Here is a 23,083-nt window from a genome sequence, read left to right on the forward strand (position 1 = left end):
TTTATGGATGGCCCCTAAAGGAGTAGGTTAGGTAAATGGCAAATCCACCAGCGGTCGCTCGATGATACTTACACAAATAGTTTTATAAAACGTCAACTATAACTTAAAATTAGAACATTATGTGCCATTTCATTTATAAACTGCATGTATTTTATTTGTGACCTAAGTGTATGATATGTTTATTTTATTTTTAAGCTTGTAAGCGCTTTGGATCTGCTCTGTAAGCTTACAAGTGTTTTGCATTAATAAATAAATAAACTAAGTTGGTTAGGTATTTGTATTGTAGATACTTATACAAATGAACGTATAAAATGAGTTTATTTTTAAAAGTATAGGTACAGGGTGGAAACGATAAGTGATTTCACTTGATTTTTAACTATACAAGATATCGAGAAACTGTTTACTGTTCCTGTAAGTGCTTCATGAGCTCTTTAAAACAATAACAATAAATAGGTCAAAGAATAAACTGGATCTATGCGAAAATTCAATGTTTCCGAATTTCATACTAAATGTATGCCGCCAGCCATACCTACCATTTGAAGAGTAGAATACCAAATATGAAAGCTCAGGAGACGAAGTAGACCCTGAACATGAATCAGCAAGGCTGGTCAGACATTTTAAAAATACTATGTGGCAAGCAAAAGCTGAAACAAAAGCCACGTCCGCAATAAAATACAGGGTCAATTTGGATGAAAATTCAAACAAATTGAATTCGTACTCCAACTGAGTATCTCAATTGATTATTTTGATGACACTTTTACAAAGAGATGGCTAGGTGTACACTTGCACTACATGCGTTAAATCGATAAAGAATTAAAAACTATTAGAACCGAAATTGCTATAGTGTTCGGTGCACATATTTTCATGAGATGCCTTTCGGACCCATGTTTGCATATGTACTGACACACTAGAATAAAAAATAGGGGCTTATTGCTAACAAAATAGTTCATAACCGATTTGTACACACACGACATTCCCTTTATGTATTTTACCATGACCAACTAGCAGAAACAGAACAAGACAACCGCTTTGGAAAGTGCAACACAGGATAAATAAAGGATCAATATACCTGCAAAGAGGTCCATCTTATTATTCAATCGTTGAACGATATGAGTGGTTTAGATATTCTGGACTAACAAATGGAATGCCACCAAACCTTTGTTACAAGATAATAGGGTTTGAAAGTTCTAGTTTAAATTTTGGACCTGGCAGTTGTTAATTCGCGGCGGCTTTAGAAAATTGATTGCACAGCTAATGGTTATTAAAAAAAAGACATTTTAGCATTACTAGATTTTCGTTTCAGCATAGCTGAGGCTTTAAACAGATATCCTAATAAAGAGCATCGTGTCGAAAATTTACTAAACGACTCGACATCCATAAACAATATAATATAGACTTTTAAGGTCAGAAGGCAAATAATAACACAGATGAGAACGATTACTTGGCTAAAAAGCACCGAGGTGTTACATGTTGGAAGGATGTTCTAGCTGGTCAAAAATTAAATGTGCTAAGTGAGATGTTAACCTGTGCCTTTCTCGCAAAAAAGCTGTTTCCGGTCATATCATCTTAAGCCATAAAAATGACATTTATTTCTTTATTATTAATTATAAAGTAATTTTGTTCTATTTTACAATCTCTTAATAATCATCTCGGACCTCACATTGGTACCAACCAAACTAATAAAGGTTTTTACTTTGCAAGTTTGTCAAAAGGTGGATATTTTTTAATTAATTCGTTTTTAGTAAGACAGTTTGCTAAAAAAGGTGTAATTGCTTGTTAAATTACAGCTTACTCTTTACTTATAGGGGTCTCTCACCAAATGAATACTTATGTGCTCATAAATTAGTAGTTTTCATTAAATAAATTAACTAAATAGTATAACACTCACTATCGTGAGACTAACAAATTATACCGAAGCCTCACTATCGTGAGGGCATACTTTCAGGAAAACTGAAAATTCAAAATTTTTTAAAGTATTTTTCTAATCTTATTTAAACTCTAAAATAACCCCTAAGTAAAGTTTTATTAAAATATTGACACTTTTTTATTCTCGTGTGTAAAGGGTTAAGGGAGAGTCCGCTAATTTGGACCAGTTTTTTTCAATCCCATTTTACACATAGTTTTCTTTTGTTTTTGCTAATGTCCATGGTATATAATAAAAGATACATTATTCAACTTACTATTTCCTAAGTATTAATTAACATGACTGTTGTATATTTAGCACAAATCAACAAGTACGAGTTCAGAGCTTCGGTCCAATTTAGCCAACCGGTTCGATAATTTGTACCACAGGGTTACTAAATTGGATTTCAATAAATTTCAAGCCTTTAAAAAAACTATCGCAAAATATTATACGATACATTCTTAACAAATTAGGAAACGAAGAGGAACAGTAGTTAATAACATAGACAATCCATATTGTTTTACACGTTATCACGATTTTGAGTACAAGTTTTGTAATTCCAATTATCGTAACGCACACTTGTACCTAATCTACTTTGCCAGTCTTTTGCTTTCATTTATTGTTAGTCAAACATAACTACGCTATTATAACTTCAAAATATAATTTACTAAAAAAAATTTCAAAATCCGTTGGTAAAGTTCCATACAACTTGATGTGGTACAATTTAGCCGACTAGGCGATAGTGCTTTTAAAAAATCGGTAAAAAATATAGCTTATAAATACCGAAAAATGTTTCAAATAATTGTAATCCACACTAATTTACGCTTCTAAATAATATATTAGAAACACCCTGTGATTAAATTTAACAAAATTACAATCCAAACATGTATTGTCAAAAGTTACTTGAAAACAATGAAAAAATACTTTTCAAAATAAAACACACGTGTTTGTTGTCACGGCAAAAACCACATGGCCGATATTAATTGATTTTAGTTGTGTATCACTGAGTGTTGCAATTACAGACATTCAATAAATACTTTACGAAATATGAGGGTGGTACAATTTACCCGGCGGTACAATATACCGAACTCTCCCCTATTACTTTACTCAATTTAAAGATTAAAAACTTGTCGCGGGATTTACTAGTGTAAAAAATACATTAATTACGTAACTTGATTTTGCTAAAAGTCTGATCTGAGAAAAAATCAAATAGGTAAATTATACATTATTTCTTTATTAATATGTATGATGTACTGTCTTAGGTACGATACAACTACGGATTAAGATCGTTTAGTCGACGCAGCGTTGAAATTGTACAGATAAATGCAGTTTGCGCACTCACTAGGCGACGTCAAGCAATAAAAACCTAAAATTCGAACGCCAACTTTTTGCTACAACGCTCTTAAAATCATAAAGACTTTGATGATGGAACTAAGAGACAAAAGGCTGTTTTACTAAGATGTTGTTCACTAAATGACGGATTGCGTATGATAAGAAGACATTATTTACATGTGAATTTTGCTAATGTGGTTTTGACCCTTCAAGTATCGAATCGAGACACACTAGAAATCATTTGTTACCGCGGTCTCATGCGACCCTTTGGGGCGCTGCGGCACAAGTTTTATTTTGAACATATTTCTGCTACCTTCGTATTTTACTAGGAATTCTTTGGTGGTAGCTGGCAAATTAGCCATTAAAAGCTCACTCGTTTTAAATAAACAGCTGAAAAATTGCAGGGTAGTTCGAAATTAAAACTATTCATTACTGGACGAGGCGTTGCAATACCCTATCGTTCGCAGCGGCGGCAATTAAGCAGATTGCATTCGTACAGATTCCCCATAAATTAGGATACCCTGCGTTTCCGCTACGGCGAGAATTCCCGAAGGTGTGGCCATGGAGGCGGCGATAGTGAATTAGCATGAATGTTTCATTATATGTTAAAAATGTAGTGCACTTTGCATGTAATCGCATAAAAAAGATAGTTTCAATGTTCACTCATAGATGGCGTTAGCCCGAGTTGAATCGCGGTAGCATCATAGGCCAAGTTTTTGGAAGTTTATAACATGATTTGCAAATTGGAACTAATTATGTTTTACAGAAGTTTCCTTTATTTATTTAATTTTGTTTTGTTATTAGCGAAGACATAATAAATAAGTTACGTATTTACTAGGTAATTTCATTCATCAGTGTTTCTGATGAATGAATAATCCCACTTAAACGTTGTCAACCTTCTTAACATGAGATGTAAAGACACGCAGTGAACAATTGAATAATAATATATCAATGTGACTATATCGAACATTATGTGTGTTGCGAGAACGAACAAAAAATCGATTCTTTGAAGAATTAATTCTACAAATAGGAACAGAAAAAACTGCATTGGAGCGGGCACTGAGCCTGGGGCACCTGAATGACACTCGACTGAGAAAAAAAGATTAATCTATGTAGTTATTTAAAATTTTATACATTTTTGTTTCTTATCGTAAGCGTTTGTGAGTGTGCGAAGTATGTTCGTTTGCGTAGCTCCTGCTCTAAAATCTAAGCAAACTCTCACTTTAAACGAAGTTGTCTTCACTTTCACTCAGGTGTTACATTTTCCTACAAAGAATTAAATAAACAAAACTGGGTTAGTGACTTGACAAACTTCTAAGGCTGAGTTCACCAACTTACTTTGACCGTAACTTTAACAATAACCTGTGCTTTTTGTATGGAGTTTGACAGATTTTTTGACGTTTGTTAAAGTCAAAGTAAGATGGTGCAACCCAGCCTTAGTCATGAGATTCATTTTACGACACACAACGTTGACTAAACTACTGAGGTATTCGAGCTGTTACTACAAGTCATATAACTTTTAGGGGTAAATAAAACTTAATTTATTTTAGTACCTTATTTAAACGCTAGATGCATGGCCCCACAACATACTTAGCGATAAGTCTCAACGTGATTTAGTTTTGTTACGCAATTAGCGTATTTCTCAGCGTTTTAGGGTTTCCCGGGACATTCGTTTTATCCCGTTTTCATCCTAATATTATCCCTGATTATCCCAAAGCTACTTCGTTAGTGTAATTATTAATGAAGACATTTTCAGGAGGACATTTAGGATACTAAATGAAATGGTTTCTCGATGTAATTTTGTTTCATAGAACTACGTTAATGATTTAATTGTTACAATTGATATAGCAGCGCTCAGTACGCGTAGATTTGATACTCAGATGGGGCACGCACCAGGTTTCTAGGTATCCACTAAACACAAGGTCATTTTGTGCCTCTGCAAACACCGAATTAACTCTGTTAAAGTTTCTAACGTGACGTATTAAAACTAAAACTCATTAAAACTCATTCATTTCTGTAAATAGGCTTAAAAAGCACTTTTACACGTCCCAGTATTAACCCTACCACTGCTTCAGGACAATAATTGGGCCAGTGCTGAGAAGAAGCAGCGCAAGAAACTCAGTCACTATTGTCAGCCTCTTTTTCAAAGGTTTACATGCTTTAAAATGTACAAAGTTATAAATATTTATGCGAGCTAGGCAGTAACGTATCCCAAACATTTTTATCTTTTAAATAATCATCGACTTTATAGTAGCCCTTTTTCATTAAGGTACTTTTAATATGTGCTTTGAATTTATGAATGGGTAGTTCTACAACAGTTTGTGGTAATTTATTAAAGAATTTAATACATTTTCCCATAAATGAATTACCAATCTTATGCAATCTGAAATTTGGAACGGCAAGTTTATTTTTGTTTCTTGTATTAAAGTTATGCAAATCGCTCTTTTTCGTGAATTGCTCTATATTTTTGCGGACATATAAAAGGTTTTCATAAATGAACTGTGAAGCTACTGTCAGTATGTTCTCGAGGCTCGAAAGAAATGATAACGATGACACACATTATTTACCACTATTTAGGTCGTTATAAGTATAACAATAGGATTTAAGATACCGCGCAAGCACTCTCAAATTTAACAGCTGCTTAAGACGATTTGACAGTTGTTTGAGTAGTGCTTAGCGTTGAATGGCGTTTCAGTATGCGAAAATTCATTTAAGTGGCGTTTGAGTGCAACTTAATTTGAGAGGTGCTTAAAAATTGAGAACTGCTCAGATATTGTTTTGAGTATGCGAAATGTAAGTTTAGGAGCTGCTTAACTATTTGAGAAGCCGTCAAATATTTAAATGGCGTTTCAGTATTCGGCCGTTAAACACGCCTATTACATAAACATGCCTATTTCTGAGGATTAAGGGGACATCGCACAGCACAGCAGCATTTCCAAGAGTTGTTGATTTGTCAATTTGATGCCCTGTCAGTCAACAATGATAAATGTCAATTGTGGTTACGTTTCGGTCCACGATCGCCACTTAATAGATTTCAACAATAAAAAGTATCACCTTTAAAATTATTTTTTTAATTAAATAAAAATGCACATGTTTATGTAAAGCGATTTCATAGCAGCTATTTTGGTTGTTACTTCGTGCACTATACGATGCACAGTTGGCTGTTAGATGTGGAAGATATCACCTAGTACACGTTCATAACTTCCCGTTGCGTAGAACAGTAGGGTTATAATAAGTATTTGGTCCACTGGTTGTATGGCATTTGGTAAGGGGTTTCAAAGAGCTTCCAAATTATGAATTCAGAAACAACACCGTTTCTTTAGAGACACGGAACCTCGCCCGGAATTTCACGTCATTATAATAATATTCAATAGCGTTCAGCCTTATTGCGTTCCTGCGATTAGATCTATGTATTTCCTCGAGGCTCGAAAGAAATGATAACGATGACACACATTATTTACCACTATTTAGGTCGATTGAGGTATAAGAATAGGATTTAAGATACCGCGCAAGCACTCTCAAATTTATCAGCTGCTTAAGACGATTTGACAGTTGTTTGAGTAATGCTTAGCGTTGAATGGCGTTTCAGTATGCGAAAATTCATTTAAGTGGCGTTTGAGTGCAACTTAATTTGAGAGGTGCTTAAAAATTGAGAACTGCTCAGATATTGTTTTGAGTATGCGAAATGTAAGTTTAGGAGCTGCTTAACTATTTGAGAAGCCGTCAAATATTTAAATGGCGTTTCAGTATTCGGCCGCTAGTCTTGTAATATTTTTTATAAGTAAATTAACTAACTCGTAAAGTAGTGAAATTCGACTCAAAATTACCACTAGAGCCATTGGCAATCACAGCTGGTTTTATATTTCAATGATAATAAAATCCTTCTATTTACCTGTGTAAGTGCTAAATATGTATCTAGAAATACGTATAATGTACCAATTTTAATTCAAAAAACGCAATTTGTACCATTTAAGATGAAATTAAAGGTAATTATAATCCGCCGTTTTGTGTATCTATTGATTTCTTTAACAGAAACGTAATTATATCTTACCTTATTTATACACCCACCATAAAAATAATTGAAGGTGACACTCGACATAATAATCCCTTATTTTCCCTCTCCAACAGATGAACCGATGACAATCTATTTACTTATAAATAAAATATTATATTCGTCAGACTAACGAAAATGTCGAATAAATCTTTCATATAGTAAAACCCTATTATCTCAGGCTCCGTTTGAGCAGGATAATAATATAAGTAGTTGCTAATCCGGTTCTTATTGTCCGGGACATACCCCGACCAATAGCCCGATCGAAAAGAGTTACGATTATACCATCCCGGTTAAAATATTACGCTATTGGTGTGTGGTCTAAGGAATTCAAGAAAATGGATTGGAAAATAATTGAATTGTTAAAACAGACCCTTTTCAGGAGACAAGAGACTAGTCCTAAATTCGTTTACAATGGGTCAATTTAAAATGTAATTTCCTTTTACTAGTATGTTAAAAAAGTTATAGACTCCATTAAAATTACATTCAAATTCCCAACCATAGAGAAACTGTCCATAACTCCTACTACCGAAACACAAAGTAGTAACCAGGCAAATTCAGAAGTAGCCATAACCAAGCAAGCTCGCTTCCACCTTCGGCCTGATCATCAAAGTCAAAGTCAAAGTCAAAATTTCTTTATTTGTTTAGACTAATAAATAGTTCTTACAAATCGTCATAAAATATGCTCTTAAGGAGCCTCTACATGTCTCATAATCTTTTTACCCTACCAGCGCTTCGAGACCAACATTTGGCAAGTGCTGAGAAGAAGCGCCGCAACAAACTCAGTCACCACTGTCTGCCGGTTAATATAAATAAATAGAAATAGTAGTAGTAGGTACATTCGATTCAGGAGCAGTTCACTGAATTTACCATGCATTCTTGTATGGTGTTTCACTTACCATCAGGTGAGATACAGGCCAAGAGCTTCCTCGTTGTGGATAAAAAAAAACCGAGCACTTCGAATTCTTCTCCCAAAAAACATAGCTAGTGGTCCATGAGTTCAAAGTTTGGGGCCAAATAGTCTCTGAGCTACATTCCTTGATCAGCGGAAATAGTAATCAGTATTTTATTTTCTATGCAGCCCCGAAAAATAGACTGTCTTTGTATCCTGCACCCAAAAAAACTTTGCATGAGGTCAAAAAGTCTGGGGAACCCATGCTCCAGGGAAAATAGTGACCAGTATTTTGCCATTCCACAAATTCTGTGCCAAAAAAAACGTAACTATTCCATGGGGTCAAAAAGTCTGGGACCAAAGAGTCTCTACGTCGCGTGCTCCACACCACACAGGGTCTTTGATACTTCAGGGAAAATAGTGTAGTATTTTAAAGACGGGCTGTCTTTGTATCCTGCGCCCAAAAAAAACATTGCCATGAGGTCAGAGAGTCTCTATATTGCCACACCATACAGGGCCCACGCTCCAGGGAAAATAGTGACCAGTATTTTGCCATTCCACAAATTCTGCGCCCAAATAAAACTTAGCTAGTTCATGGGGTCAAAAAGTCTGGGCCAAAGAGTTTCTGGTCTTTGATACTTCAGGGAAAATAGTGTAGTATTTTAAAGACGGGCTGTCTTTGTATCCTGCACCCAAGAAAAACTTTGCATGAGGTCAAAAAGTCTAGGGGCAAATAGTCTCTACATCGCGTGGCCCACACCACACAGGGCCCGGGATGCTCCAGGGAAATCTTTTGCCCGAACAAGGGTAAACTCGGGATTAACTTTCGCTTAATACGTCAGTGTGGCGCCGGCATATACTACATGCATTTTACATTACCGACTACGCGTCTTGGATGTGTGCGCCCCTGAGGACTCAATGCCCAGGATTTTTACTAGTTTACACGTAGTTTCGGGTAAGGTCAATTTTAAGTGTGTTTTGATTGTACATGTTGGGTCTGATCAAACATATTTGGGTAGTGTATAAGTGCCATGGAAAGGGCATACATAAAAATAATTGGATTTGAATTCGTAATGCCGTCTATTGGAAATAAATTCTCTTTCAACTGTCAGGGTAATTAGATTATCTGGCAATTTTAGTCGTATGTCTTTATTTATATCATCATTAACATCATCATCATCAACATCATCATCATCAACATCATCATCATCAACATCATCAACATCATCATCATCAGGTAATTTAGTCTTCAGTTTCCCACTGCAAGAGTTACTAAGGGTGAATTCGACCAAACAAGAGAACTATACTAGGAGTTATTCTCTGATAAAAGTTTGACCGAATCTTGCCTAAATCCCCACACTGGGCAAACTAAAGTAAATACAAGCTGTGCTTAGTTTGGGACTAAATAACACCGTAAAAATGTTCTAATAATAATATAATAATAATAAATGATTCTTTATTCAAGTAACCAGGACTCAGTTTGTTCGTAACAATTGCACTTAAAAACTACATAATATGTTAGTTGAAACGATGTAAAATAAGAAATTAAATAAATTGAATTTAGATTAAGATTTAGAATTGAAATATGTATCATAATAAATTAAATTATAAATTATACTAATTTCAATTCCAAACCCACAATTAAGTGTGAGGTTATGCATACATGAGTCATCCCCGCTTCACTCCATAGGCTGTGTCATAGCAATGCCTCGCGTACACACAATCCAACCTGCTCGCAATCATGGTCAGGATGCTGTTGCCACTACTCCGGACCCTGCGCACCAGGGATGGTCATTTTTTGCGCATTGTGGCTAATACCTAACACGTTTTAAATTTTGTTTCCAACAAAACTCCTTCTCTACATGTCTGGTCGTTTCATACCAAAAAATTATTCAAAGAATCAGTTCTAAATTCAAAAATCTTACACGGAGTAATCTGTGAAAGCGTCGGCATAAAGCTGGAGTCATTACGGGGATTCGTGGGGACACGGGGACATCAAAAGGGGCGTCTACTCAGTTTATTTGCGACCCGGCGTGTCTCGCGGTTGTTTTTTGCGTCTAGCCTAACGAGCTATATACCGCGCTCACGAGGCTTTGGTCCACTGAAAGAGACAATATTTGTAGATAGAGGATAGAGTCGTTTGATATTGGAAGACCCGTAGAACGTGGGTAGTTGATTGCACAACAAATTAGTATACAGGGTGGAATTTTGTAATGCCATCTGAAGTGACTCTTAATTAGAAAATTTTACTCAAAGAAAATATTCCTTTATTTTTGAAAAGAATTAGAATTGAATTCAAAGATTTGACACATGTAGCGCCTAGAAGGCATTCGATCGATATAGTAGGAAGGTTCTTAAATAAAAATTGTCCCATTGCCCAATAAATAAAATATGATAACATATTACTGTTTTGGAAACGCTATATTAAAAGTTAGTTTTTACACAATGTGTGGTTTTGTTTTGTCGCACCTAATCTGGCACTTTGTGAAAATCACCCGGGGAGGTTCAGCAGTGGACGTCCTATGGCCGAAATGATGACGATGATGATAAAATGAATCTGACACACTTTAAACTTAGCTTTCGTTTATCGGGTAAAGACAGTCTAAGACAGACAGACATTGTGGGATTTAAAATTATAGCTTGCAAGTATTATTCAGTGGACAAATCCTTTATTGCAGGAAATATGCATTTCAGATATGCAGATTGAGGGGCGCCCTCCAAGGAAAGATCTGGGCTAAGGGGGGGGATAACGATCTTGTCTTGGTATTTCGTGTTTTTGGTCTTTTTCCACCAGATTGTGGTCCCCAAAAGATTTTTCGGCTGCTTCTTAGGAGTTATTCAGCATTTTAATGTGGGAGTGTTGATGGAAAAAGATATGAATCTCGCCGTTTTAAAGACTTGCTTTTGTATGGAATACTGTGAAAGACTTTTGCCTTGTACAGTAAAGACTGCACACCATGATTATGTCTAGTTTCTTATTTTTATGAATAGTTGCTTATGAATTACAAAGATTAGCCTGCGTCTATTGATTAAAGAGTTATGCCCGTTTTCACCATCAATTCCTAATTTTAAGTGACCCCTATGAAAACAAAATTCCTGTTACCATAGAGGTCCCATAAAATTAGGAATTGATGGTAAAAACGGGCATTAGTCTCTCGATTCGTACATAATACTAGCTGGCCCGGCGAATTTGATACCGTCTATGTTCATCCGAAATAATTTTGAAAGAAGATTATAATGGTGAAAGAATTTATCAAATTCGTCCAGTACTTTCGGAGCCTTTTATTTAATACAAACAAACAATCAAATCTTTCCTCTTAATAATATTTGTGCCGTACGGAAACCGAACTCGTGACCTCTGGCATAGTGAGTGATCTAGTCCCCAAACCACTGAATCATCCATCCACATATAATTGATATTACATTTAATATTCTTTCAGAGCACGATTCAATAGTCTACACAAATAAAGGAATTTTGACTTTGACTTTGACTAAAAGAGTGCAAACGGAAGCGCAACAGTTGAGGAGGTCCCGCACTCGGCCCTCTTTGCCGGCTAGTTTCATTTCCGCGCCTTTGAACTGGATATAAGTGTTTAAGCTCGCTAAATTCTTTTAAAGACCTTTGTCCTCACATATAAAGTTTAGTTACATTTTGAATTATTGAAGAAACTAACGGGTTTTTATTTCTTCTTCCTTTAAAAGTCGTAAATTTTAGAAGCACTGAGAAATCTGTCGCATGCGATCTTGTTCGTACAAGTTTGATAGTATTTAATTTATCATAAGTGCCACTTGTGGTCTAAACTGAATAAATATTTTTGATTATGATTTTTGATTTTGATTTTGATTTTTTGAATGTTTAATGATCAATGTTCATGGCACCACAGTAATCTTTTTTCTTTTCTTTACATCTTCTAACTAATAATTGAATATTTGTTATCGAACTAAACTGAACTTGTACTGTGGATACTTAAAAATTTTAAGCGACGATAGCCAACGATGTTGACTCGTGCATGCTCTGAGGAACGCGGGTTCGATCCCCACCGCCGCTATAATTGTGGTGAACCCACTCGTAACACAAGCATTTTAGCTTACCATGAGGGTTAACGGTATTATAAGTAATTTGTATTTAAAAATTGTAATATCTGTTGTAGTATCTTAAAAAAACATACCTAGAATGCTTAAATAGCATTAAGTCCACCTTTTGTACGATTTTATTGTGCGATAAAGATTTTATAATATTTTTTTTTAATTTGGTACCAAATAAAATTTTTTTCTTTCTTTCTTTCTTACCTACCTACTATAGTCATATTTTATTCCTCTAACATTCCTGTACCTGTATTGTATTATATTGTATCTGTATTGTAGTTAACTCCAAGTCACACCATTCATGGAAAATTATCGCACCTGCTGTAAAGACTCTGAGAACAGCAGGGCTACCACGTCACGCGTATTACGTAGTTTCAGATCTATCACTGTCGCTCATGCTGATTGCTGGTATCTCGCTTTACGTGAGAAGGATAGCAACATTCGAAGCTTCGCAACGTTTTTGGGAGTAGCCCCCCAAAGCTGAAAGTCTCAAGTCCTTAACGTTTCCGTGTGGAGGCAGACACTCTGTTCAAGAGCGTCTCAGTCGCCTCGAGACACCCTCAGGCTGCCACCTGTCGGCAACCGGTGGAAACTGCTGTGCATTAGTGAGACTGGTATGTCGATAATTCCATATAAAGGGGTAGTAGGAATTTTTCCTGGGCAAAAAAAGCAAAAGTTTGAATTAGTCCGTCAGTGAACTGATCAAAAAATACTCGACACGTATTTTTCAGTTTTTCAAACTAATGCTAATTGAAAGAGATGCGCGCCAAAGTTCATAAGAAGAGGCCCGTGTCGTCAAGGCGTGTTTAAAAATGTAGCACTTTGTGACGTCACGCGGAACTTCAACGCATCGTAACTTCGTAATTACTTGTTTGATTGGCAATAAAAAAGACTATGCTGCATTAGTTTAGTACCTACTTAAGAAAATAAAACTTTATCGTCATATTAGAGCCTAAAACTGCTAACCACATGATCATTTTTGAACCAAAAGCATATTATATCAGCTGATTGCTTTCCTAATCAATATTACACTTTGTCGGTTAAACCTTACGCCCGTATTCACAAACGATGCTTGCTTAAGTGAAGCAGCAAATCGAATGCACAGCGGTGAATAGAGCTCTTTGATTGGTTCGTGTGTCACCCTGTGCGTCCACGGCCCACGCGCACTATGAGACCTCATAGTAATGTTTGTGAATACGGGCGTTATTGTTATTTAAAAAAAACAATCCAAACTCAAAACTCGTTAAAACTCCACTTGTAACTCGGAATTTGAACGCAGGTATGCACCTACACCGTGACAAACGACTTATGCGTCCAGCTAACTGCCGCACGCTCATCCATCATTGGGCAAAACGAAACAGTCTGTAGATACAACTTTGTCTGGTCGATTAATCACCCTGTATGTAAGGCTGGACATTCACGGCAAGACACGGCCCGGCACAGCATGAACTTCATACCGCCCAGTCAATTAATATGTGACCTGAGGTGTCAAATTGCGGTTTACAGATTACCCTCCTTTGTAAGTTTTCGGTTAGAAAGTAGCTTATATTACATTAAAATCTGTCAAGCAGTTCTTGAATTATAAATGGTGTAACTAACCCGACATTATAATGATGATGTTGACTGGGAATAGTCAATCATAAAATCTCTAGTAGTTAAATGTTTTGTCTTGTTCTTGTCAATGTCAAGTGTTGAAAACAATAACTTTTCTATTTTTTATGAATTCGGGGTAAAGTCTTTTCGTGTTAACTGTTATTGTGACAGCTGGTATTTTAAGTACTCAGTTAACGAAGATTTATTTTGAAAATAGCGACTGAAAAATTTTTGCCTTAAGCTTTAAAGACACTTTTGTCTTTCCGTCCATAGCGCGCCTTATCCTCGGTACAAAATTCGATTAGGGTCGTGTTTTCGGTGAATGTTTTTCAAAGCTTATGACGAGGAAAGATAGTTTTGTTACATTCGCTGAGACTGTGGACAAACCGCTCTGATCAAGTTTATTGCGGGCCAGAACAAGAGCTAAGCAACTAAAATAGAGAAAGCCAGTTTTCTTGTGACCACGGCTCCAGCATAGCAACCGAAACGTCAAGCGAGTACATAATGTAACTCATATAAAAAATGTCACGTTGAAACCCGTGTTTCACTATTTAGTTGAAATGGCACGCGAAAGTTTAAAATCTTATAAGAGCTAAGCAAGTTACTAAAGCTTAGCTCGCATAGCTAAAGGTGAATAAATGTAGATTCCATAGCATTTCTATGTCATGTTACGTTCTCACGAATGGCAATAGTACAGGCAAATGAACGAGGTTTGGTTCTTGAAAGGGTGAAAACTAGAACATTGTATAGAGCGGCTCGTTGTTCTGTTACAAGTAGGTAAATGCTCTACTAGTCTTCAATCACCTTAACGCAATATTTGTCATGTCAAATATAAGTAGTAGGTAAGGACAATCTGGTCAGGTGGGGATTCTTGGATGGCTTAAACATGGAGTGCAGGTGCAGTTTTGTTCCCCAGTCGATGAAGCACCTGATTTCGTGCCCTGAGTGCCCGAGCAACTGCATTCAGGGGGATTTGATGAGTGCTACAACAAGATAGACAACGCCACTCTTGTGGCGGAGTTTTGGGCTGACACTGTTTAGGTTTGTTGTCGACCGACACGAAAAGAAGGAAGAAGAACGCAATATTCCATAAAGTGTGTATATGTATACACCACTAAATTTTAAATTTATTATTATTTATTTATTATTATTTATTTTTCGCATCTTTCTCCACCTTNATGTACCTACCTACTAAGTTTTCAGTCCCTTCTTTTGATGTAATAGCAATGTTCATTTTCGTGCAACTCACGTTACTCATTTTAGGTAGGAGGCGAATCATTTAAAATACTTCATAATTATTGAGGAAAAGACAATAGGTACATTTAAAAAGGAAAATATAAAATTTTTATGCAAACGTTTTACCAAAAACGTACAAATTATGTATCTGCGTTTCAAAATACACTTCACCCTTTGGTCGTTCGGTCATCATCATCATCATCATTTCACCCATAGGACGTCCACTGGTGAACATAGGCCTCCCCCAATGATTTCCACGTTGATCGATTGGTAGCGGCCTGCGTCCAGCGCTTCCCTGTTACCTTTACGATGTCGTCGGTCCACCTTGTAGGTGGATGTCCTACGCTGCGTTTTCAGGTACGCGGCCTCCATTCCAGAACCTTGCTGCCCCATTCTGCGTACTATGTACCCTGCCCATTGCTACTTCAGCTTGCTAATCTTTTGGTCATAGCATATTTTATTTCATTTTCCAGGTCGCCAGAGGCGTCTACATCTACTTCCTGGCAAAGATATCCGAACTGCTAGATACAGTTTTCTTCGTCATCAGGAAAAAAGAGCGGCAGATCACGTTCCTCCATTTGTACCACCACACAGTCATGCCGATGATCTCGTGGGGGGCCACGAAGTACTACCCCGGGGGTCACGGGACCCTCATAGGGGTCATCAACTCGTTCGTCCACATCATCATGTACACGTACTACATGTTGGCAGCCATGGGACCCCAGTATCAGAAGTTTTTGTTTTGGAAACGGCATATTACAACTTTGCAAATGGTAAGTGTTATCGAATGTTTTTAGATAGGTATTGAGTTCTTTTAATATGCATCCTACGTGGAAAAAAAAATTAAGTACGTAAAGCACGACGATTACAGATAATCGGGTCTGGTCTGGTCAAAATGAGCATGCATATCAAGCTGGGTTGCACCATTTTACTTTAGCTTTGACAAACGTCAAAAATCTGTCAAACTCCATACAAAAACCACCGGTTATCGTTAAAGTTACGGTGAAAGTTAGGTGGTGCAACTCAGCCTACGAAATAAGCTAAAAAAAACAGCGACTCGCTCGACTATACAAAATGTTTCTTATAATAGACATTCGAGGATTTTTTTTTCTATGTTAGTGGTTTCTATTGATTATACGCACTTTGGATAATAATGACTAATGTATGTACTTGTTTGCTTTAGCATGGATCGCCATCTGCACCATTTGATTAGGTACTTAAAGGAAAATTGATCCATAACTTCGAATTAAATAAATGCTTTATTATTATTATTTATTTTTCGCATCTTTCCTCCACCTTTTTAAGATGGGTTATTACATCTGTTATGCGGGCCTCAGCCAAGCATAACAGCGTTAAATGACGATATGTCCGAGGATAAAAACTTACGGGTGAGACGGCAAGTGTTTAAAATTACGGCCTTTTGTAGTAGGTGTGTTATTTGGTCATTAATGTCTAGTAATTTGAGGCTTTTTGCCAATGATTTCGGTACTACGAGTACTCCTGTGGATGATATTACGATAGGTACAATATAAACAGCGCTTGCATTCCATTGCTTTTTCAGTTCTATGGCTAGGTCATGGTATTTTGTAACTTTTTCTGAAATGGTTGTCTGTAGATTATGCGTGTTAGGGATGGCAATATCAATTAGATATACGGTTTTTTCTAATGTATTGTGTATGGTAATGTCAGGTCTATTATAATGAATGGTTTTGTCTGTTATTATTGTTCGGTCCCAGTAAATTTTCAAATCACTGTTCTCGAGTATGGTTGATGGTGTATATTTGTAGTAAGGGGATTTTTTTATTATCAGTTTATGTTTATGTGCTATATATTGGTGTATGATTGCTGCTACTTGATCATGTCGGTGCTTGTAGTCTGATTGGGCTAAAGATTTGCAGGCGCCGGTAATATGTTGTATGGTTTCCGGTGCGCTATTGCATTTTCGACATAGATCCGCCTGCAATTCTTTAGTGATGTGCTTGCGATAGTTACGCGTCGCTATCACCTGGTCCTGTATGGCGAGCATAAAAGCCTCTGTTTCGGGAAATAGCTCGCCGCGCCTCAGCCATGCGTTCGATGCATCCTTATCGACGTGTGGTTGACTGAGGTCAGCTTTATGCCTTCCATGAAGCGACTTTTGAGCCCATTGCGAAACTTTGTCTTGATCAGGTGAGCATTTTCATTGAACGTTCTTGTCGTGTAAGTTTAATGGTGTCAATTTGTTGTCTATTAAAGTAATGTTGCGATAAAGAGGAAGTGTGTTTGCTTTGTTGTGGAAAAACTTTCTTAGTGTAGTAATCTGTCTATTATGTAAATTTTTGACGTCAATGAGTCCTCTGCCTCCCTCGTTTCTTGGTAGGACGGTCCTTTGAATGCATGACTTTGGGTGGTGTTTCCTGAATTTAGTCATCTGTGTATTTATGTTACGTTGAAGTGTATCTAGTTCTGTTTGTGTCCAAGAAATAATACCAAAGGAGTATGTGAGTACCGGGATTGCGAATGTATTAATTGCTTTGATGATATTTCTAGAGCTGAGGTGGGTGGGAGTTTTGTTTTGAGTCTCTGTTTGAATTTATTTTTGAGTTGCTGTTTAGTTTGTTTCTGCAAAAGTTGTCGTACTTATAGCTTGCTTCCTCATTCATCGCTTCTATTTCCTCGCCTGTTTCAACAAAGTATGGGTTGTGTTGGACCTTACCTCGTTCGACGGAGTGGACTTTGCATTTATCTATTCCAAATTGCATTCTTATGTCTTTGGAGAATGTTTCTGTGATATTTGCTAAAATGAATAATTCTTTATTATTATTATTATTCCTTTATTCATCTTACTTTCTTATTTTTAATTTTTTCTTTTTACAATGTAATTATTATCAAAAAAATATATTATTATTATTAATTCCTCCTGTGTTTTTCTGATCAATTTCGCCGTCGGTCTAATGGCTGCACTGGTAGGTACTACCTAGGTTTTTATAACTGAAATCGGTCAAACACGACAAAACTTACAATGACCGCGACAAACCGTGAACAAGTCGTTAGCCAAAAAACGTAACTATTTACTTCTTTAGGTATTTAGTGATAACATACACGTAGATAAAAGTCCATTGTTCTTGCATTTTTTCAAAAGTTCATTCACTTTTTTTTCAAAAATGTATGCAGTCTTTCGCTTTGACGTGATATTTGGGATCGAAATAAAAAATACTACGATTTTTTTTTCAATTGCCATTTTTTTAAGACTTCTCTCTTTATGTAGGTTTTTTACTTTAAATGAGTCAGGGATTTCTAGTTATTTTCTAGAATAACTCGCGTGAATACGTGACAAATAAAACAACAATGACATGGAAAATTTCGTAAAAAGAAAAAACAATAATAATTGCGTTTTTTTTTAAATATTTTTGGAGGCGGCACCAGCTATCTAAAGTTAGTTAACAAAGAGCAAGTAAAAAATATTTTCCTGAGTTATAAACAATCGTTGTCTTGCCAAAAACAATTGCGCACTTTTTCAACTTGACTTTTAAGCGAATTGACGTAAATTTTACTTAAATTACGTGTTTTACCAGTTTTTAGTATGTAGGTACATCGATAATTAATATTGTGTTTTCATAAGTGTCGAGTACGAAGTTCATTTTTATAGTAGACGTATGTAATATATTATAGGTCACCTTTAAGGTACAAGGCTTTTTACTTATCCTTGTGTCATACAACGTTTTTGTTTTTCATAGAGTTTTTCTTTTCATTCAATTTCACTTTTCCTGGGCTTCGTATTATTATTGAAATAGCCCATTTTCTCATAATTGAAAAAGGGTTTAGGTAATACGGCCCTCCATACCTCAAAATTTGTTACTCTCTCACGCAAAATATCCTTTTTGATAGAACTTTCATCAACAGAATACCCGAAGCTATTGTAAGAAGCTAGTTAAGGTATAACGCTCAATGAGGGCTATCGTTTTAGCGCTCACCAGTTGGCGCCACTGTAGAGTAAGGTCCTGTCACTTGCTAGTAGCGAAGACAGTGGCGCCAGCTGGTGAGCGCTAAAGTGGTAGGAGGACTATCGCATTTGCACTCATCAAGATGGCGCCACTGTAGAGTCCTGTCAATCGCCAGGGGTGCCAACTGTTAAGTATAAAAACGATAGCCCTCATTGAGTCAGTGCCTGAGTTATGTGAATGGCACAGGAGAGGTGACATTGACATTATGACGTAAAAGAGCATACAAATCTGTAGGATATCTGAGGTCTCGCTGACATTTGACTGTCAAAAACTCCCTCCCGTGCCGCTCCTATACCTCAGTAACTAAGGCTGAGTTGCACCATCTTACTTTTGACTTTAACAAACGTCAAAAATCTGTCAAACTCCATACAAAAACAAGTTACTGTTGATTCCGTGGAGGGTAGTTGAACGGGAAGCATGGTCGATCTGTTTTAATGGTTTCAATTTATTATTTAATGGACTTTAGTGTACAAATTTGGTGTTATTTTGTGTTCTAAAGTGCAGTGAAGTGATAAATTATAAAAAACATTGAAATACTTCGAGTTTGAGCGCGCATCGAGTGTCGAGTGGGTTGTCGTATGAACAACCCGCTTTGGACCCGGTGGCGTCTCGAAACCTGCTTACGGGCATACTTAACTCCACGGAATCCATGAAAAATCAATAGAACTGAAACACCCACGTTCTATTGATAACTTTGTCAATTATTTTTCACTCGACATTGGCAGAAATAAACCTCCCAGAGAGGTTTGGTTGCCATTAAAAAAAAAAAANGTCTATTATAATGAATGGTTTTGTCTGTTATTATTGTTCGGTCCCAGTAAATTTTCAAATCACTGTTCTCGAGTATGGTTGAGGGTGTATATTTGTAGTAAGGGGATTTTTTTGTTATCAGTTTATGTTTATGTGCTATATATTGGTGGATGATTGCTGCTACTTGATCATGTCGGTGCTTGTAGTCTGATTGGGCTAAAGATTTGCAGGCGCCGGTAATATGTTGTATGGTTTCCGGTGCGCTATTGCATTTTCGGCATATATCCGCCTGCAATTCTTTAGTGATGTGCTTGCGATAGTTACGCGTCGCTATCACCTGGTCCTGTATCGCGAGCATAAAAGCCTCTGTTTCGGGAAATAGCTCACCGCGCCTCAGCCATGCGTTCGATGCATCCTTATCGACGTGTGGTTGACTGAGGTCAGCTTTATGCCTTCCATGCAGCGACTTTTGAGCCCATTGCGAAACTTTGTCTTGATCAGGTGAGCATTTTTCATTTGGCTGAACGTTCTTGTCGTGTAAGTTTAATGGTTTCAATTTGTTGTCTATTAAAGTAAGGTTGCGATAAAGAGGAAGTGTGTTTGCTTTGTTGTGGAAAAACTTTCTTAACGTAGTTATCTGTCTATTATGTAAATTTTTGACGTCAATGAGTCCTCTGCCTCCCTCGTTTCTTGGTAGGACGGTCCTTTGAATGCATGACTTTGGGTGGTGTTTCCTGAATTTAGTCATGTGTGTATTTATGTTACGTTGAAGTGTATCTAGTTCTGTTTGTGTCCAAGAAATAATACCAAAGGAATATGTGAGTACCGGGATTGCGTATTATTAAATTTATTATTATTAATCACCGAAAAAAAAATTCTGGGTAATGGGTTATTGATACTGATCCCATTTGTGCAAAAAAAAGACTAAAATAAAGTGACTCAAAATATCCTCCTAAAATTGGTAATTTATTGACACACGCGTCACTAGCACTATTCAAGAACAATAATGTAACACTAATTAAAATTAAAAATGGTCTAAGTTAGCTAATTATGTAATAATAACACTGGAAGCGTGGTCGAGGCGTGAGCGAGACAGACAGATCGATGCAACGTGTGAGCGCGTACGACTACTCTAGCGAGCACCGGAGTGACCCAGCTGTGACGCGTAAAATACGGACTAACGAAAATTTTATAAAAATATTAACTTCATGAAAACCATTTCTTTTTCTTTTGCTTTCAATATTCCACACGTTTCTACATAACCTGTTAAAATTTTTTCGGTGATAAAAATTTAGTGGTGTATTTGCATTAAACTAACTTAGCTCTGATTCTAAAACCCGCACTATTTATAGACAAAATTCTAAGAAGTGTGTTAACTAATAACCCTTGTCACCCTCAGCCTAAACTAACCAAAAACCAGCCCCGAGATTATTGCCCCGGTCTCGGGTTTTCCCCGTATTTATAGTGTTAATTAAATGTAAGCCGCTGATTCATGGCGACTAGCGGCAGGTGTGGGAACTATATTAGGCGAAGATTATGAGTTAATAATGAACCAGATTACGGTGAGGCGAGGCTTGAAAACGGTGCGTGGGGAGTTGGAGGAGATTAAAAAATGGTTAAGGTAAACGCTTGTTACCTATGGAGACATCCCGTTTTTTGCAGGATCTCGTTTACATTTTAATATTAACTTCACACGAATATCCGGTTTGACAGCTTGATCCCACGGTAATCCAATTTTCGGTCTATGGGATCCAATAATGCAGGTTTGAAATGTACCTTTTTTTAACCTTTTGTGCAGGACGCATTTTTACTGTCTTGTACTTTCTTACTGTGCGCTAATTATTCGCCATTTTTTTGATATTCAATATACTTTTGACTTCTATAATATTCATTTAATTGAATTATATAAGTAATCACACACATACAGGGTGTACTTCTTAAACTTAAGTGAACACAAAGGGTTGATTTATTCAAACTAATTTTGGTACTAAATGACTGATTGTGATCGGTTCCTTGGGGAAAGCAGTAGAACCAATTCTTATTGTTTGATCAAGTGATAACATTACACTTTGTATACAGGGTTTCAGAAAATCCTGTTTGAAAAACATTTTCTCTCCACATAGCCAAAACTAGACCTCGACCACAAATCACTGGCCAAATTCACACCGGGCTATATTTATTCTCCTTCTATCGCGTCTATCTACATATTAGGTCGATTCTGCACGGTAACTGTAGATGTAAAAAAAATAGAGCCGGCATAGTAGAAAGTATTGGGGACTGTAGAATTGACGGTCGTGGTTTGGAGGATTTTGGCATTTGAAATGTTAACTGATATGACAGTGGCATGTTAGGTCTACTACTAACTTCTATCACGCATATCACTTAATTATTTCATTATTTTTTTGGAAATTTTGTCAGTCCTTAATGATTATGTATTTTCATTTCATAATAAGTTTAATGATGAGCTTCCAATAGCAGACTTTTCATCTTCTATTTCACAATCTACAATACTCGGTTCATCTCTGTGTATAGGTGAGTGTGTGCCCAGCTAGTCGATACTTCTCCAAAGATCAAATCTATCTTCATACCACTAATCGTAAAAATATATTAATTATGCTTTGACGTTAAAATAATAAGTCTTTTTCCTATTTATTTGTGTAGGGTGGGTCAACAATTTTTGCAAACAGCAATGCTCCATGCTCCATCACAGTTGCATGAAGCGATGCATTATTATTAATTTCCCGTCATCCACGCGTCTCTACCTCGAACCGTTTTCGAGTATCAACGTTGATATTTTGTTAAAATTTTACAGATTGTAGTTTGTGGCTTAAAAATCGTCATCATCATCATCATTTCAGCCAACAGCAGTCCTCGAAAGCCTAGTCCACTGCTGGACCCGAAAGCAGAATATTTCATCCACCTACTTCTCAAGGTCGTTGGTCTATCAAGTATTATCCCACACATTCGCTGGGACATAGTAAACATGACTAGTCCAAAATATAACTTTCGCTGATCCTAAACAAACTGCCTAAATATAATGTTCTCGACTGAAGCATAATTTGGCAATAACTAACTGAGATGTCAACCGGTCAACTTAGTAGCCCGTACAGTATATTATCTCCAATGAAATATAAGGGTCTGACTGTAAATAAGTCCATACTAATATGTATTATGGAGCGGTGAAGATATGTAGGTATATCTGCAAAATTATTGAATGTAATAATAGAAACGGTAGGGCAAATAGGTGGTAGGGCTTG

The 23,083-nt window shown here is 36.6% G+C and overlaps 1 protein-coding gene across 1 annotated transcript; it reads left to right on the forward strand.

Moving 5' to 3' along the window:
- Positions 1-15,566: 15,566 nt before the first annotated feature.
- On the forward strand, positions 15,567-16,306 carry LOC114362423 (elongation of very long chain fatty acids protein 7-like; the record flags this gene model as incomplete). Its single annotated transcript, XM_028317828.1, has 2 exons — positions 15,567-15,866; positions 16,277-16,306. Coding segments are annotated over 2 exons (330 nt in total), but the record flags the coding sequence as incomplete, so codon positions are not given.
- Between the last annotated feature and the right edge of the window lie 6,777 nt (positions 16,307-23,083).

The sequence above is a fragment of the Ostrinia furnacalis genome, unplaced genomic scaffold (assembly GCF_004193835.3).
Source record: "Ostrinia furnacalis isolate ACB-3 unplaced genomic scaffold, ASM419383v2 OfSCF6503, whole genome shotgun sequence".
Classification (NCBI taxonomy): domain Eukaryota; kingdom Metazoa; phylum Arthropoda; class Insecta; order Lepidoptera; family Crambidae; genus Ostrinia; species Ostrinia furnacalis.